Source organism: Ictalurus punctatus, chromosome 16 (genome assembly GCF_001660625.3).
Source record: "Ictalurus punctatus breed USDA103 chromosome 16, Coco_2.0, whole genome shotgun sequence".
Taxonomy (NCBI): Eukaryota; Metazoa; Chordata; class Actinopteri; order Siluriformes; family Ictaluridae; genus Ictalurus; species Ictalurus punctatus.
Window position 1 is genome coordinate 25499474 of NC_030431.2, and position 18356 is coordinate 25517829.

The window sequence follows — 18356 nt, forward strand, 5'->3', positions numbered from 1 at the left end:
GGGGGGGGTTCCAGTTCAGCAGTGTTAAGTTCAGCAGTGCTTGAAAGTTTGTGAACCCTTTTCTCTATTTCTGCATAGATACGACATAAAACTTCGTCAGATTTTCACACAAGTCCTAAAAGTAGATAACTAGAAACCGATTAAACAAACGAGACAAAAACATTACACTTAGTCATTTATTTATTAAGGAAAATGATCCAATATTACACATCTGTAAGTGGTAAAAGTACGTGAACATCTGCTTTGTTCGATATCCTGACAAAATTGCAAATAGTTCACTAGTTTATTGATTTATAAAATCACTAATAAAAATAAACATTACAGATAATAAATAAATGTCAAATGATGAAAACGTAGTAATAATAATTCAAAATCATAATTTAGTAACGAACAAATGACAGAAATAGAAGAATAAAAAAAATCTCTAGCAAATAAACAAATAAATAAATAAAAAAAAGTACAAAATAAAAATAGAATAATAATTAAAAAGTTCAATAATAATACAAAAAAAAAAAAAAAAACATAAAATAAAACCCCAGCAGAAAAGGATGCCTCAAAAGCCTTTCGGTGTCATTTATTAAGGCCTTGGAAATAACTGACAACAGGAATAATAGCCGTTTTTAATCTCTGAACACCAAGCATCTTCTATTTATTTATTTATTTATTGTCCCCTGTGCTCAGACAAGCTGTCCGTGGTTCAGAGTGTCCTGACACAGAGAGGCTGTGAGAGAGAGAGAGAGAGAGAGAGAGAGAGAGAGAGAGAGAGAGAGAGAGAGAGAGAGAGAGAGAACGAGACAGAAAAAAGAGAGAGTAATCATATTTGAAAATGATTACCACAGCAGAGAGATTGTAATCAGAGTCTCGGTGTCTGAGCGTGTTTTGGAAAAATGGAAGGCGCCCTCCATAACTACGTTAATGAAAACGCTGACATGGCAGTCAGACAGTGAGAGAGAGAGAGACAGAGACAGAGAGAGACACAGAGAGAGAGAGAGAGAGAGAGAGAGAGAGAGAGAGAGAGAGAGAGAGAGCGCGAGAGATAGAGCGCGCTTGTTTTTCCCATGGTGGCGGCTGTGAGGCCAGGCTGCAACTCCTGTGACCTTCAAGCCGCCGGGAAGACGGGTTCTGGTGACGGATTGTTTATCACAGCGGAGAGAAATAAAACATTCCAACAGACGTTTGTGAGAAAAGGTGAGGGCGGGGGGAAAAAAAAAAAAAACCCCTTCAGCGCCATCAAGAAAGTGTTAAAAGATAAACAAACAAAAAAACAATAATAAAACAACGAAACATTAAACAGCGTGGTGTGTTTTGGCTGGCGGAGTTCATTTCCTGTCAGTTTGGCGTGTTTTTTTTTTGTTTGTTTTTTTCCCCCTGACAGACAGACATCGCTCCCCACCGTCCCCCGGCTCTGATAGGATATCAATAGAACGTGCGAGCCGGTCGATCTCTACGAGACAGAGCCGACGGTCAGCCAAGGTCTGAGCACGCAGCTTTTGCACGGCTGGATCTGAAAATAGAATATGAAATCCACTTCGGGGCATATTGAAAATTTTGCAGACAAAACAGTCTCTCTCCCTGTCTCCGTGTCCGTCTCCGGCCATCCGTGTTTTTGATGTATGCAGGTTCAAAGGATTATTTATTTTTTTGCCACGGATTCCACACGCATTACTCAGGCCTTGGTTTAATATCCCTCAGTACTCGGAGTACTTTATTGATTTATTTTCCCGTTTTCAGGGAAGCGTAGAAAGCCACATGGGTCCTATGGAAATATCTGACAGCGTGTAACAAGTTGGTGGGTTTTCCTAACTTCATAACTCATATAAAGGCATTTATTTGCACTCGCACACGGACGAGAAAGAAAAAAAAAAACAAAGCCTCGTAGTCCTCGTGGTCTCGGATGTAGGATTTTACTGCGAACGAGAGTCCCGAGTACGTCATTTTCGTTTTTTCATTCCCACGTCCGCTTCGCAGTTTATACGCATCGTGTGCTCCGCTTTTCCTTCTTCTTCTTAATAAACGTCAAGGTCGAGCACTTCCATCGGATAACGCGCGCATCAATTAAACGTCGGCTCGTCGTAAAATGAGTCCACGTTGCTTTGGTGCGCTTCATACGCACGCCGAACATTAGGGATTTAAAAAGGTCAGCCATTACGATTCGATCATAATCGTTCAAAGTAACAACCCCTTTTTAAAATTTTATATCCACTTCGTTCAGATCAGCTGTACGCCATTAAAAAAGATCAGACTTACAGAAGAAACTCATTTAAAGCAGGAGGGAAAAAAACTCTGACGGCATCCTATTGTACAGGTGTGATGGAGAGCAAAGAGGAGACGTTTTTAAGATGATTAACGCAATTCTGGCTGCCATACTGACACTGAAGAGTGTGTGTGTGTGAGAGAGAGAGAGAGAGAGAGAGAGAATAGATTTAAAGTCTCTATCTTCTGACAGCTTTGTGAAGTTTTTCCAGACATGGTTCAAGTTTAAGGATTAATCCCAGGTGATCATCCGTCTGCATGCTAATATTAGTCTGAGGCTTGATGCTTGACGGTGCAGGTTGACTAAAGAGTCAGACGAAGGATCTCCAATCAACCCCGGTGCGTACAATTTTCTCCCGTCTGAACATTTACACCCGACGACTGACGTACTTATGAAAACTAAACACTTGATTTATTCAGAACCTAAAACACGAATGGTATTGTTTGGGGGGTTTATTTTCCCTCCAGAGAACGCATATTGGACAGACCGTGCTTGGTCAGAAGTTCCCGCACACGCACGCTCGCTCACATTTTCCACATAAAACCCCCGACAGACAGCACAGAACAGAAAGAAGGACGCGTCCGGAAGGCTTTTCGCTCGAGACGAGCCGCCGATCCACGGATTTTGCTGTGTGAATTAGCGATAAATCAGCGCATGGAGAGCGCGGTAACCTTCAGATTTTACGAGCTAAATACACGGTGATGAAGAGAAACGGCGTGCGGTGTCGCCTACCCGAGGAAGCTGAGTAAATAAAGCCCATAACGTAGATGACTCATCGGCAAGAGAGGAAATCCTGAGAGAGTAAGGGCTCTGGAAGCCTAGAGGCGAAGGGTTCCCTCCATCTGAGTCATCAGCGAGAGAGATCAGGATGACCCAGATTAACAGAACAAGGCACAAATCAGTAAACGTAAGCTCATGAGACCATTAAATACTAAGAACGGACAGAGGAAGTGCATCGAGGCTTTCTAGTGTGTCTGTAGTCAGTGAAAGGATTTGTTCCGTTAATATCCGAACCCGTAGTGTAATTAAGACTAAAGTTTTTAAAACATGCCATTTTGGGTTCAAGGTAAATCCCCAAAGCGGTAAATTCCTCTCCTCAAAGTCGGGGACTCTGAGGAAACGTCAAGCATAGCCATGGTTGGAAATCACAACCCGTAAATAAAACCCACTATAATTACTGCCGAGTTCTTCAAGTAATTTTTAGCCCGTTTGAACGGTCCTTCCGAATAAATGTTGAAAAAAAACCACCTCTAGACTCTAGATTATTAGTATAGTGTTGTACACATTTAAACGTCCGATAACAGCACCAGATTGAATGTGTTATTCCTCACCCTAGAGAAACATATGTATAAGATTACCATATACGCACAGAAAGAAGAGTTTTATATTGTGTTTACGCCGCCAGCAAATCGCTGGCCAATGTTTTGGTCTTGTGCGTTGGTGAAGATATGATTTGACCCTGGCTAGCATCTTTACTTGCTCTGGATATCTTTAAAGTCCCCATGAAGTGAAGTGCCTTGAAACACAAAGCGTTATTCGATGTGTCGAAGTAATTTCCACTTAAACAGGAAGTCAGGGTGGGGCATATCGAGTGGCGGCTCTTCCTCCTCTTTAAATAACCAATAGCTTTTAGCTTACCTCACAGCACTGGCTAAGCCGTACTCGACAGATGGTTATAATGTCGGGGGCGGGGCACTTCAGATTGTAGAGAGCATTTTATTGGACAGAAACTGAAGTGCAGAATGATGTCATCAAAATTGTTGATCCGTATTGGTGGTAGAAAAAGGCTGTACATTTGAGCTTTAAATTTATATGCGCATTTCGTCATTGTTTTGGAGCACACTAGATTATAGATGACCTTAAGGCGGACTACAATAGCGTCCGTCATTCAGCGCGCTCGAATGAATCCGACCGCTACGTCTGACCGACGTCGTGTGCGATTCGTAAGTATAGTTCCACAAGCATACGTATCAAATGAAAACTTTTTTTTCTCTTTTGCAAAAGTCGATAAGAAGCATAGTGGACTTTTTTTTTTTAAGACTTCCTCAGAGACACGTGAAGCCAAGTGTATTTTCTGAATACCGCTCATGCCGTGTAACGCTCTCTGAAGACAGCGCTATCTGCCCTCTTCCACATTCACGAGCTCAACGATGATCGTGATTGGCTAGAATTTCTGATCTCTGGAAAATATAGCAAACGCTTTTCTGTTGCGCTACCTGAGAAACAAACGGGGGAAAAACAAACAAACCAGACAGCATGGACATTCAAGCTGTTTATCCTGGGCTACTGATTCGACCACAAAAAAAAATAGAGAGAGAGAAAAAAAGAAAAAAAAAAAAAAGAAGAAGAAAACTAACGTGGCAGTACGAAGCATCCGCAAGAACTGAATCGAGTTGTCAACATTTTTCAAAACTTTCTTTAACAACATTTCACGATAAAACATCAAACATCACAGATTCTAATCCTTTCTCCTACTTCAGCTGTTTATTGTTCATGTTGCTCAGTGGAAATTATGCATAAATTACATTATATATATATATACACATATATATAATATACACACATAATTAACAGTTTGCGACCGACATCACGGCCGTCACGGTCTAAAACGTTCTAGATGTATTTAGATTTGTTCCAGTACAAAGACAGGCACATGGCCTTCAAAAACAACCAAAATGAAAACAAACTAAAATGAACAAAACCTAAAATAAAAACGAGAATCGTCTGTAACAAAATGTACAAATTGTATGAATTATAAAAAGGCAGCTAAATCGGCCAGGCGCCAATTAAAGTGTTTTCAAGTGGTACAAATGCTGGATGTATGCTACAAAGTCTAGATGTCCCAGGATTCAGTAGGGCTTAAGCAGGATTTCTTTTGGTTTTAGAGAGACAACATAATTAATGGCACAGGAATAACACCATGGATTGGGAAGCGATTGGATTGGCACTCCACGTTTGACGGTGGGAAGGGAGACAGAGCTTTTTTTTTTTTTTTTTTAAATAAATAAAGAAAAAAGGATTAGATGAAGGACACTCCATCTAAACAAGAGGCACTACTGACGGTTTGAGTATAGTATAGGAGCGCTTTACAATCAGAGGCGACAGTAAGAAAATTTACTGAAATCTAACGAGACGTAGAAAAGCGAAGGCGAATTCGTTGACGCATCGTGACCTCGGGATTATTAAGGTTCTATCTGAGAAATCTCATCACTTTGTCGTCTTGTCGTTCAAAAGACTTGAAGCCTCTCGGAGGGGAAAGCGACTTTTATCTTTAGATGTAGAGTAATAAAAACTTACCGTACAATACTGCAATCGCTGATTTTACAAAATCGTTCAGAAATGACGCTTGTAGGAGCTCCGGAACGTACCATCGGAGTACGCTCGTACGAATCATCACTCAAAAATACGTCTTTTTCTCCCCGATAAAACGGGAGCCGATCGACGTACGGATCTGGAATGATTGACGGTCGCACAAGCGTCCGGAACGCTCCGATATCAACGGACACTGCCTGGAGGCCACGCCCCCTTCGCCTTCTCTCGTACTCGCAGTCACACAGAGGGATTTTTAATCTTTAAATTCTAATCGATGTATCAGAGACTTCGCCAACACTAGAAAAGTATATCGTTGACTATATCTAGGTAGCTATATCTAGCTATATTTATTCGATTTCAGCTGAAAATTGTCGAAACGGACGGCACCCGAAGCCGAAAAAATTAATAAATCGATGACATTTTTGAAACAGGCAAATCGAACAATCTACGAATGAAGATAACGGGCATGATGATCGCAACGTGATTAAATACGCTCAGAGACCTTTCGCGCGTGGACAACACACGGAGATCAGACAGCCGATTCGTACAAGGGTGAATTCGGAAAAGTACTGTTATGTTTATGTAATATTATTACACCCTCGCCTACTCTCCTTAAACCCGAAAACGGTTCAGGATGATTAAAAATCGTGAGGAGGGGAAAAAAGAAAAAAAAAAAAGAAAAAAATCGTAAAAATCATTATCGCAGAAGTCTACCTCGGATTTTTGATAACGCAAATTTAAAAGTGACATTAAAATGTAGTCGCCGTTGATCAGCTAAATGTACATTTCACATTTCTGCAACCGGAATGTCAAAACTTTGCTCTGAAAACTCAAACAGAACCTTATAATTCTACGATCACGATATCGTATCTGGCACTACGCCGCTCCGGTGATTCATTCCCGTGATTAGTCACTGGGACAGAGAGACGACGGATCTCCGACAGACAAAACATTTTGATACGTCTTGATATGCTGCGGTTGTAAAAGAAAAAAGAAAAAAAAAGAAGAAGAAGTAGAAGAAAAAAAAACTACAACAACAGAAAAACAGCATTGAAACGTATCACTAAACCTCAAACAATCCTCCGGAACAATGCATGATTCCCACAATTACACCAGAGAGACATGCAGAGGAATTCCGGTATTCTCGGAATCTTGGAATTTTAGTTCGTGGTTTTAGGGATAAAGTGGTAACTTTCACAGCCGTGACTGTTTAAGACTGTTTTATAGTTTAATAAGTCACTGTAGTTTGGTTGGAGAGGAAAAAAAATATCACATACTTTAAGGCTTTTAAAGTACAAACGTTCATCTTGCGCGCGCACACACACACACACACACGCGTATACATTCACACACTAAATAGAAAAGAAGAATCTACATAAGAAAAGTTTTTCTACATACCAGGAAAAGTGTTTACCTTTATAAGTTATGTAGCAATGTGCAACTAGGTGTGCATTACACAGGATGTATAACATATAACCGTGTTTACTGACGACGCGAATCGACAGTCAGGTTGTCGGGTACTTGTGGTACTAACGCCAAGAACCTTATAACGTATCATACCTCGAATATATACGATATAAACCCCACTTGTGTGAATCCGTATGCTTCTCAGCCTGCTGTGTTGGAGTCAGACTAAACACACACACGTACACAAACGCACATATACACACACGCACGCACACTCTCGCCTGTGGTGAGGTGGAGATCGGTAGTGTCCAGAGTGGAGGATGCTGGGATTGGGAGAAAACTCCCAGCTCATATCCTGCCCATCTCCTGGTCCTTTTCCTCCAGCAGGTTGATGAGTTGGCTGAAGCTCTCCTTCACACTGTCCATGTTGTCCACCGTGCTTCCCTCGAGCAACCAGCTCTTCCCCCGAGCCAAAGGTTCCAGCTCAAAATATTTCTTGATCTGTTTGAAGAGACGGAAGGGGGTAGTTAGAGAAAACTGGGTGGTCTGCTAAAAAGGCGCCATGTTTTAAACCGTTTAACGCGTCTAGATGTTAAATATCAGTAAATAAAAAGCCGGAATCCCGCCGATCGGTCGTCTCAAATTCCTCGTTTGAGCACAAACCCAAATGAGTGCATAGGTGAAACAAAAGAATTAGCCCTGCTGCTCAAATACATTCAGACAGTACTGGATGTAAATCTTTCCAGTTCCAAACAAGTCAAACTCGACGCCAAAGACGTGGATGAGGAGGACGTCTCCACCACCAAGTCTAGTCTTTCATCATACTAATTTGTACGCTAGAGATATTCTTAAAAATACTTCAAACGGGAAGAAAGCCACTGGAAAACAAACTATTTCAGACATCTGATCTTGCTGTGATTTTGACACTGTATGGATCGACTCAAGGGTCTAATCAGATCATCTGCTGGTTACAGTGATAATTCCGTATAAATACTACAAACGTTCATCCACACGTTCTTGAGATGAGAATCTCAGACAGACCGGCAAAAATCGTAAAAACGCCCCCCCCCCGCCAAAAAAAGGGCCTTTGGTTCCTGAAAATGAACGTGTACGTAACATCTCTGTATGACGAACGCTATTAAAGAAAATGCAAAAGGAGTTCAAATCGTACTGAAGTTTTATTTAACATTCAATGTAAGGAGCCTCCAGTATCAGCGGTTTGCATCAGTCAGAGTTAAAGCTGTATCTCTTCCGACATCTTCAATACAGATAAGTTTATGCATTGCGATTTCTCTGTAGCAAGACAAGCTGCGTTTGAACGTCTTATTAACGTCGAGAGAGAGAGAAAAAACGAGAAGCTGGCGAGTTGCTATGGAAACTTGTTTATGGACGTTCCACAGCGTTAAATGCAACTATAAATGGATACAAAGTACGACTTGTCATTATGTAAGAGATTTTAAGTGGTTGAGTGGTTAGCACGTTTGCCTCGCACCTCCACGGTTGGGGATTTGAACCTCACCTCCAGCCTGTGTGCGTGGAGTTTGCATGTTCTACGCGTGCTTCAAGGGATTCCTCCAGGTACTCCGGTTTCCTCCCCAGTCAAAAGACATGCACCGAAGGCTGATCGGCATTTCCGAGTTGTCCGTATGTGGGAATGGGTGTGTGCGATTGGGCCCTGCGATGGGTTGGCACCCCGTAAAGGGTGTCCCCCGGCTTGCGCCCCGAGTTCCCTGGGATAGGCTCCAGGCTCCTGTGTAAGATAAGCGGTATGGAAAATGGAAGGATGTTCTTCAGAACGTGCTGTTATAGGAACTTTATGGTAGTAACCGTAACGCCGCTTCATCACTCCAAGTATTTTGTTTCGTAAGAACTAAACTGTGAACATGTATTTAAAAAAAAAAAAAAAAAGATTTCTAGGAATTGGATTGCGCAATCTGAATAAATTTAGATTTAGACGCCAAACATACTTGCATATAACAGCTTGCGTGTCATTTCAGAAAAACACAGCCATTGTAATAAGTCTGTCTTTAAAACCTGAATCCTACGAAAGTACAAATGTTTCCAGTACAAGGCACTCAGCCATAAAGAGATCACGGTATACCAGCAAAAGTAAGGAGAGCGCCAAACACTCAAAAGCAAGTCCTGGAAACAGCACAAGTCTTAAAAAAACAACAAAAAAAAAACTGAAAGAGCTGGAAAGAGAGCATGAGAGAGATCATGAGAGGAGAGACCATGGGAGAAAGTTAATGAGTAGTGATTTGTCGAATCAATTGTCATTAACTGCTTTGGCAATACTGCTCAAAGGCAGTCATAGCACAAAGCCACTAGAGAGGTGATGAAGAAGAAGAAAAAGAATAGGATTGCAGAAACACGGAGCGCTTCGCCAAATTTGAGGTAATACACAGTGGATCTATTAAGGAACTGCAGTATTAAATATTCCCTGGGTTGTAATATTCCGACACGCGAGCTTACGGCTGGTCGAAAGTTGAAGGACAACAAATCCAAAACTTTGCTGCTTCTTCCATGGCTTACTCAAGAATAAAAGCCTTGGCAAATCCAAAAAATCTCACATTCAACAGCTACCATATGAGTCACACCCAGCAACAGCAAAACATTGGCAAATATCATTTAGCATAAAGTGTACGGTCTGATTGTTGTCCACTTTCTGAAGTTAACTTTCAAGCTTCATGTTCAAGAATATCACAACGCTGACACCCCAACATTCCAGGACGACACAGAGTGTGATGTTCGCCAAGTACGATGGAACACTGGGACACTTTGACAGGCCTGCACGATCACCAACACATCGATCCCGTAATAAATTGGCGAGATGATCTGCAACAGCAGGTGAAACACCAAAATGAGTTCGTTACAGACTTCTTTGCTTGGTTACACCTTCCATCAACTCCATAACAGCACCAATCATTTGAACCTCCTACCCTAAACTGAGATGTGGTGATTTTGCATGTACATTGCTGCTGTTGATGGAAGCAACAATCTGCACACAGTTGTATCGCAGATAGCATTGCTGCCTCAAAGCTCCAGGGTCCTTCGATTTGATCCTGAGCTCGGGTTACTGCCTGTGTGGAGTTTTGCATGTCCTTCCTGTGCCTGCATGGGTTTCCTTTGGGTTTTCCATTTTTCCCAAACCTTTTTCAAAACCATGGCAGCCACCCCCGAGTGTGAATGAACATGAGTTTGTGCATGCGCATGGTGCACTGCGATGGACTGGCATCACATCCAGGGTGTATTCACATCTCATTCCCAGCGTTCCTGGAACAGGCAAAAAGGAAACAACATGACTTGCAGATTCCTCATAGAGCCGGAGTGATCAAATCAGACACAACGTCCCAATGACCGCCGACGACGTCACGTCACGCCATTGGACACCATCGCCACGAATGTCGCAACATGATGCCGTAAAGCCACGCAACATGCCTAGCAACATGCCTAGTGTGGAGCAACCAGGTGGTGATCGTCTGCATAGAATGATCGCACAATCAAAGGGTTTATCGCAACAACCAAGAACAAAAAGACCAAGTTCTGGCCTTTAATACAAAACGTTGCTGTTTTTGCAGAATATCTGTCGAACAGCCAAGTACAAGCAATAATAGGCCTGTCCTGTTTGGAAATCAATTCGCTTAAGCCAAGGCTGCAAAGGCAACAAAAGTTATACTTTGAGAGGATATAAAGACCTCAATTTTATACCAACAACCCTAAGTTTTCCGCTTCCAAATTTACACAATGTTACACTTCCATCCGGTCCTTTGACCTCTCTGACCTCCAGGAACCGTAAATAAACAAGCAAAACAAGACAGGTAAACAAGGAAACCTCCTCCCATTGCTTGGAAACGTCTTCTCAGGTTATGGTGTAACCAAGTCGATATTCTGGCTGACTCGGTAATACAATAAACATCTTTCCCGCTTTTGCAGGGGGTTTGTATTTATATTGGTGGATTTCTTTCAAAGCTTTTCATCCCACCCATGTTTTAAAAAAAAAAACAAATAAAAAACCCCAGAACAAACTGCATGCCAAGGCACTGGATATAGACAAGGCAGAAACACCAAGCTGATGGAGAAACACACTACTTGCGTGCTTTGGCTGCGATTCTGGAAGTGGGCCTGTCATCTCCTTGCCTGGTTGGTGCAGTTCCAAACCCACTCCCCTGTGTACAGAGAGGGCCTAGTGAGCATACACTTCCTTACCCCGGCCTCTCATGCCCCCGGCTCCATCAAACTCCCGACACGGTACACAAGCATCACGTCAGTCCTGCATTCTCATAAACACCCCCGTCTGTACTGACAGGCAATGGACAAACAACATCCCAAAAGAGAGAGAGAGAGAGAGAGAGAGAGAGAGAGAGAGAGAGAGAGAGAGAGAGAGAGAGAGCCCCCTTTGGGGGAGGAAAAAAATAATCAAACAAAACATCCTTTGAGGCAAAGTTCCTCTATCATGCCAAGAATGTTGATTAAGATTTCCCTGTGTGAAATTTCATTGCTACAAATGGACACAATCCTGAAAAGACTTGGAAAGGACAGACGTGCTTGTCTATTGTCTGAGCGCAACACATTTAAGTCTTAAAAGCCGAACTGCAACAAGGAACCGAGACGAAAAGGAGGAGATGGGATGTCGGAATGTCGAGCCTGTCCAACGATGAAGCAGTGAAACGTCAGCTTGTCGTCACCTTCTTGATAATAAACCGTCTGGAGACATCCAGAGTAACAGAGGGCATGGAGGCTGGCGACGATTCTCCTCATGTATCTAAAAAAGAACGGCCTAATTTGTGCTGCTTAATGTCTGAGGAATGGACTCAAGGTCTTGCTGAAATGGGCTTTGACGCAAACCGGTGCATGAGCCAAAAATTACACTATGAGTTACATGAGTGTGGATCAAACTGTCAGAGAAATAACAGCTTTAGCGTTCATTCAGGTCAAAGACAATAAGGATTAGGGGAACTAAAAATCAACCAGATTTTATTATTATTATTTTTTAATACTTTAGTCATTTTTTAAAATACTTTACAGACAGTGATTCGTACTTAAAGCATGGATTTTTTACTTGCCCAAGAGGAAGGATGTTACAAGTACAAGCCAGCCATTTTGTTTCCAGCAAATTAAATAAGTGAGTCTCTAGCGAGATGTGATGAGGCAGCATTTACTACTTTTGTCCTTCAAGAATGGCATGTAACCAATTGGTATTTCACTCTGCTCAATCCCACAGCGAAACAGTATCAAATTCAGACAACACGGTGGAACTTAAGACAGCCCGGACCCGTCAATACTACTTAGCGAATAATGCTAACCTGGCTAAAAAAAAAAAAAAAAACCACATCTGCAGCAATATTGAAGCAAATTTCATATTGCTGAAATGAACATTTAGAGATTGGAGCAGCTGGATCGCCGAGATACGCTGGAGTGATCACTGATCATCAAACTGATGCTCTGGTGGAAACCCAGAGATGACCGTGGCACAAATCTTTTCAAATGCAGCATTAGTGGGACACCGAGGTGTTTAAAATGTCATGGTGTGTAGTCCGTTTTACCAAATCCAAAACCTTACACCTTAACAATGCTACTTTTTTTAAAATGCTGTCTTCTTGATCCGTCAAATTACTTATTGGTGTAACGATCACACCATTTTACAGATTACATCTTAAATGAATAGTGAAATGTCCGGAAAGACACTTTTACCCAATTGAGCTGAGCGGCTGAGGTTTAAAGTGGCCAGGAAATTGAAAAACTGGTGTTTTAGATGTTTTAACGTAAATATGCCAGTAAAGAAGATTGTTGGGACGAACATTTTTTCCAATTTAAAGCCTAAAGCTGGTCACGTTTTCTACTTCCTGGTCATTAATGTTCAGAAGCAGAGGGAGCTCAGGCACCTTTAGAAATGTTGGAACTGTACCAATCGTGTGTTCATGCCATGATGAAATTATGGTCATTACAACCTCCACCAAACTTGAAATTTCCAGTTGGGAGCTCGAAAATTCTCTGAAAAATTTGACTTCCAAGTGCGTGACCTAATACTAAATAAAAATCAGCAGCTTCCACTCAAAGATATTTAAGATTGAGGATTTAATGTGTATGAAACCTTCACAATAACTTACTGACTGCATTATAATTAGAGCAGTGTACTTTAACTTTATACCTACATACAACGGAAAGACATCATGACATCATCACTGTGTGCATTTACACTCTTTTTAGGGTCTAAGGACTGAGTATAACGAGCGTAATTCTGGCATACTGTGTAAAATCAGATTTATTTCCCACCTGTGGAGATGTGGAGTTCTGTCCTCGCATCACACGTAAAAGATATTATTCGGGTCTTGCTAGCATCTTTATTTTCTGTTTAACGGTGAGGTGGCGGCAGGAGAGTTATGACAGATTTGGGCTAGAATTTATCGTGTTTGGTTTTGTCAGTGTAATCGAGTATTCCTGATTCCGTCACTTGGTTATGTTCATTAATCAGTATAATAAGGCGTGTACTATAGTTACATCACCACAAAGTGTATTAAACATTAGATTTCACATTCTTTTAATTTCTTACATTTTTTTAGAACAGTGTTTGTTCCGTCCTTTTGATGGTTGTTGAACCTACCTTCCTACCCAAGGGGCAACTATGAATCTGAAATCTAATTGTCCAGGGAGCCCGGGCTAGTGCTTTCCCCTGTCTTCATGATGCAATGTTGAGTCAGGAAACCCGTAGCTAATCTCTGTATATACACAACAATTCCTCTTGTTAACTTGAAGCAAATCAACTGTTATTTCCTTGCCCGATGCTGGTTTCTGTTTTGTGAGCTTGCCCCTGTCTATGTCCCTCAAGTAAAAACTCAGATTTTGGTGGCATTAAATCGTGCGGTCATGTACATTTAGAAGATCCACTCGATCATATTTAAGGAGCGCATAACCTACTCCATATGCAAACACACCAAGGCTAAACGAATCAACAAGCAGAACCACAACGTGTCCCCGAGTGATGACGTGATGCTCTCTATACGATCAAAACATTCATCTGAAATCCGTCAGGACTTCAGACCGTAGCGAACACAGACATCCCACCCACGCGCTGAGTATTCTTCTTTTTATATTCCTGTAAGATGTAATGAAATTATAGCTCATGACTGATTTGGCTCGTTACCTCACAGCGCGAGCACATGCACGGAGCAACAGCAGAAACTTTCAACTTCCCAATTTTTCCAAGCCGTGTGTACCATGTATTCCTGCTTCTTCTTCTTTTTTTTTTTTTTAAAGGATAATTAATGTCAGGAACTCCAACTTGGACAGCCTTGACATTCCAGTGAATTACCTTAGACTAGACTGATGGTTGCCTCAGCAGAAACACCCACAGGACTTCTACATTTTTGTGTCATTATGTTTTTGCTCTCAACACCTAAATCAGGTAATTAAGTGCTGAATATCTGGCACAGTTGATTTGGGATCTGGATTGGAAGAAACATTTGGACTGGCTGAAGAGCCCTGAGGACTGGGCTGGGAATCGCTCAGCTAGATCAGTTCATCAGCTAATCATGAGCTAATTATCATCAAGTCCTCCATGAGTTGGATCAGTGGCATGAGAGCAGGAAGCTCTGCTCTATATGACTGGTATTGTTCTGTTCAGAACCACTACCAAACTGTAGAACCGCAAGAACGATTTCCTTACACAGTCATTCTCGTGGTTGAACAAGTCCAGGCATGCATCCGTACCGACGCTGGATTATTTACATGTTTATTTACTTTCACTCGATATTTAATTGCGTTCGATACCGGGTAATACTATATGATGTGTACACTATCACGCTGAGGAACAGGAAATGACCACGATCTGGATGCATTTCATGATTAAGGATGGAAATCAAAGAACAGCCGACTGCAAACTCTCAACCAGAGGAGTCAACAGGAAGAACTACCACATTTTCCTACAAAGCAAGTAACCTGATAAAAATATCATCAACATAAAACTCGGAGTTCTTCGCTGGCAGCAATAAACGACGCAGGACACATCGTCTAAGGGATTCCGACGCGATGAAAACAAAAACGTACTTTACTTACTGCTGTACAGAACTGAAAAATAACCCGGTCTTCTCCACGGCAATTCTATTTGCTCCACGCTAACTTGTGTAGCTAGCTAATGCGCTCTATGGAGCATGTGTGTGATTTTCATGGCCACTTATAAACCGGGGAAACAAAACGAGATCAATAAAATGTTCATCGATGTGACATCACTGATTGATTAACACCAAGTAGGTACTGACGAATACAAAAAAAAAATAAATAAACTGCACTAAATTGCACTGAGCAAGCCACTGAGTGGCAACGGTGGCGAGGAAAAACTCCCTAAGATGTTTCAAGAGGAAGAAACCTTGAGAGGAACCCGACTCAGAAGGGAACCCGTCCTCATCTGGGTAACAACAGAATGTGAAAAAGTTCATTATGGATTTATATGAAGTCTGTATGGCGTTAGGAGCAGCCGTAGTCCCAGCAGTCTGGAATGGAAGAAGATTTGAACTGCATCCAGAGGCAGAAAGGATCTGGATCTCTAGTATCTCCATAAATTCGTGTGGGGCTTGGCAGAAGGAGAGAGGGAGAGAAGAGATTATTAGGACTGGGAATTAGTATAATAGAAAGTCTACTCAGGGTAGGCTTGAGTAAACAAATACGTTTTAAGCCTAGACTTAAACACTGAGACCGTGTCTGAGTCCCAAACACTAACTGGAAGACTGTTCCATAACTGTGGGGCTCTATAAGAGAAAGCTCTCCCCCCTGCTGTAGCCTTCACTATTCGAGGTACCGTCAAATAGCCTGCATCTTTTGATCCAAGTAGGCATGGCGGATCATAGAAAACCAAAAGGTCGCTTAGATATTGTGGCGCGAGACCATTTAGTGCTTTATAGGCTAATAAAAGTATTTTACAGTTAATGCGGGATTCCACTGGGATCCAATGCAGTGTTGATAATATCGGTGTGATGTGGTCGTATCTTCTAGTTCTAGTTAGGACTCTAGCGGCTGCTTTCTGGACTAACTGGAGTTTGTTTATATTCCTACTGGAACATCCAGACAGTGAGGCATTACAGTAATCTAATCTAGAGGTGACGAATGCATGGACTAGTATTTCAGCATCATGTAGTGACAATATATTTCTTCTCTTAGAAATATTTCTGAGATGAAAGAAGACTATCCTAGTAATATTATCTACATGAGCATCAAACGATAGGCTGGAGTCAATAATCACTCCAAGGTCTTTAACTGCTGCACATGATGAAACAGAAAGACCATCCAGAGTTACTGTGTAATCAGAAAGATTACTTCTAGCTACACGTGATCCTAATAATAGTATTTCTGTTTTATCAGAATTAAGTAAAAGGAAGTTAGGGAGCATCCAACGTCTAATGTCCTTTACACAATCCTCAACTTTACTAAGCTCCTGTCTGTCCTCTGGCTTCGGCGAAACACACAACTGTGTATCATCAGCATAACAGTGGAAGCTAATTCCATGCTTACGAATAATTTGTCCTAGGGGTAGCATATATAAAGTAAAAAAGCAGTGGGCCTAAAACAGAACCCTGTGGAACTCCAAAGGTAACCTCAGTATGCGTGGAGAAGTCTTCATTTACATCTATGAGCTGATAACGATCGGTCAGATAAGACCTGAGCCAGGAGAGGACTGTTCCCTTAATGCCAACAACATTTTCTAATCTGTCAAGGAGAATAGTGTGATCTATAGTATCAAAAGCTGCACTAAGGTCGAGTAACACAAGCAGCGAGACACAACCCTGATCAGAGGCCAGTAGTAGGTCATTTACTACTTTAACTAACGCCATCTCTGTGCTATGATGAGGTCTAAAGTCTGAATCTTGCGGTATGGCTAGCTGTATTCCTGCGGCTCGAGTACGTGTTAAGATTCGTTTCAAGGCAAACCACAGAGCTGTCCACAACTGCTCAAATCCTGGATTTCTTCATTTACGTACACGGAACAATATTTTATGGAGAAGCTGCAGAAAGGTCCGTTGATGGGGAATTCTCGGAGGAGCAACATTCCTGATGAAGTAACTCATGAGTTGGAGCTTTGGCCAAAATCCTCTTCATGTTTCAAAACAAAAATGTGCTAGCCAAGCAGAGTGACTATATGTTTTCTCGTACGTGTCCCGTCCATGGAGCTGTTGCTTAACCACTGGCATAGGAGCATCTCGATCTGCATTGGGATATTTAAGACAATAATCTAAGACTGCCGAGAAGTCCGAGAACTTACGCTCTATATTTTATAAGATCCCCGCAGGACATAACAGTTGGAAGTCTGGTTCTAAGGCATCTACGTTAAAAAAAGTCTTCTTTTTTTCTTTTTCTTTTAAAGACAATAGCTCCTGCAGCCAAACCCATTTAGAAGACAACCACATGGAAACCATGGAGAAATGCATATTCGATCAAGACCCCTATGGTGCAAATGTAAAATAAGGTATCAGCGCTAAATATCCCTGCCAATTCCTTCGCTGCAGGCGATGATCTGGCGCAAATGAAAGAGTGGTGCAAATGAAAAAAGGTGCCAAGTTTATAATCAATACAATATCAATAGGCATGTGGTTAGCCACGTATTATCGTCTAATGTCTTAAACCTTGCTAGTTAAATGTGATTTCCTCACAGCAGATTCCAAATGTAATGCTCTGCACATGTCACCGATGTCAGTGCTTCAATTCCGCCTTCATTTCAGGCCATGAAAGCTGTATGAGTAAGGGATAATACACCCGGGGGTGTGCTGTTATAGGAAAATAATCCAAGCATATGAAGCATAGTTACTGTTAAAATAACCTCACAAGGGATTAATTTTCTTTTCCTGAAGTGTTTTATTCCTCTTGCACCACAGCAACTCGTCAACTTCCATGAAGGGCATCATACGTTTTATATAGTAGTTACGTTTAATGTCGTGGAAATTCCATGAAACAAGTTAGCTAACAAGTTAGCTAACAAGTCAGCTCGACACGCAACCGGGAACACGCAAAGCGTAAACTAACTAAAAACGTCCCCGTATCAACTAGTACAGGTTTTTAGTTGTTAGACAACACATCTTCCAATCAATCTGTGGACTAAAATTCCCCGTGAATGAGCTGTTACTATAGAAACCATAACGAGCATATTAATATAAACCTGGCCGACTTCAAAAACAAGAATTGAACATTTCTGCGGTATAAACCGGTTTAAAAGCGTCTTTCTACTTGATCATCAAGATCTTTATTTATTTATTTTTTTTAATGATTATTATTATTTTATTTTATTTATTTAAAGAGTTTTAATGATTTTTTTCCCCCCCTTGTATACACGATGGATTTCTCAACAACAGGTACACATGTGCACATGAACAAGTGCAGAATGTTGAAATACAAGGCTCTG

The 18356-nt window shown here is 41.5% G+C and overlaps 1 protein-coding gene across 2 annotated transcripts in view; it reads right to left on the reverse strand.

The window, feature by feature from the left end:
* Positions 1 to 167: 167 nt before the first annotated feature.
* arl15b (ADP-ribosylation factor-like 15b) overlaps positions 168 to 18356 on the reverse strand; it is a 72695-nt gene continuing 54506 nt past the window's right edge. For both annotated transcript variants that reach the window (XM_017488882.3, XM_047160788.2), the window contains one exon: positions 168 to 7474. In XM_017488882.3, coding sequence (XP_017344371.1) covers positions 7322 to 7474 — 153 coding nt within the window. In that variant the 3' untranslated portion in view covers positions 168 to 7321. The remainder of the gene's footprint in view (positions 7475 to 18356) is intronic.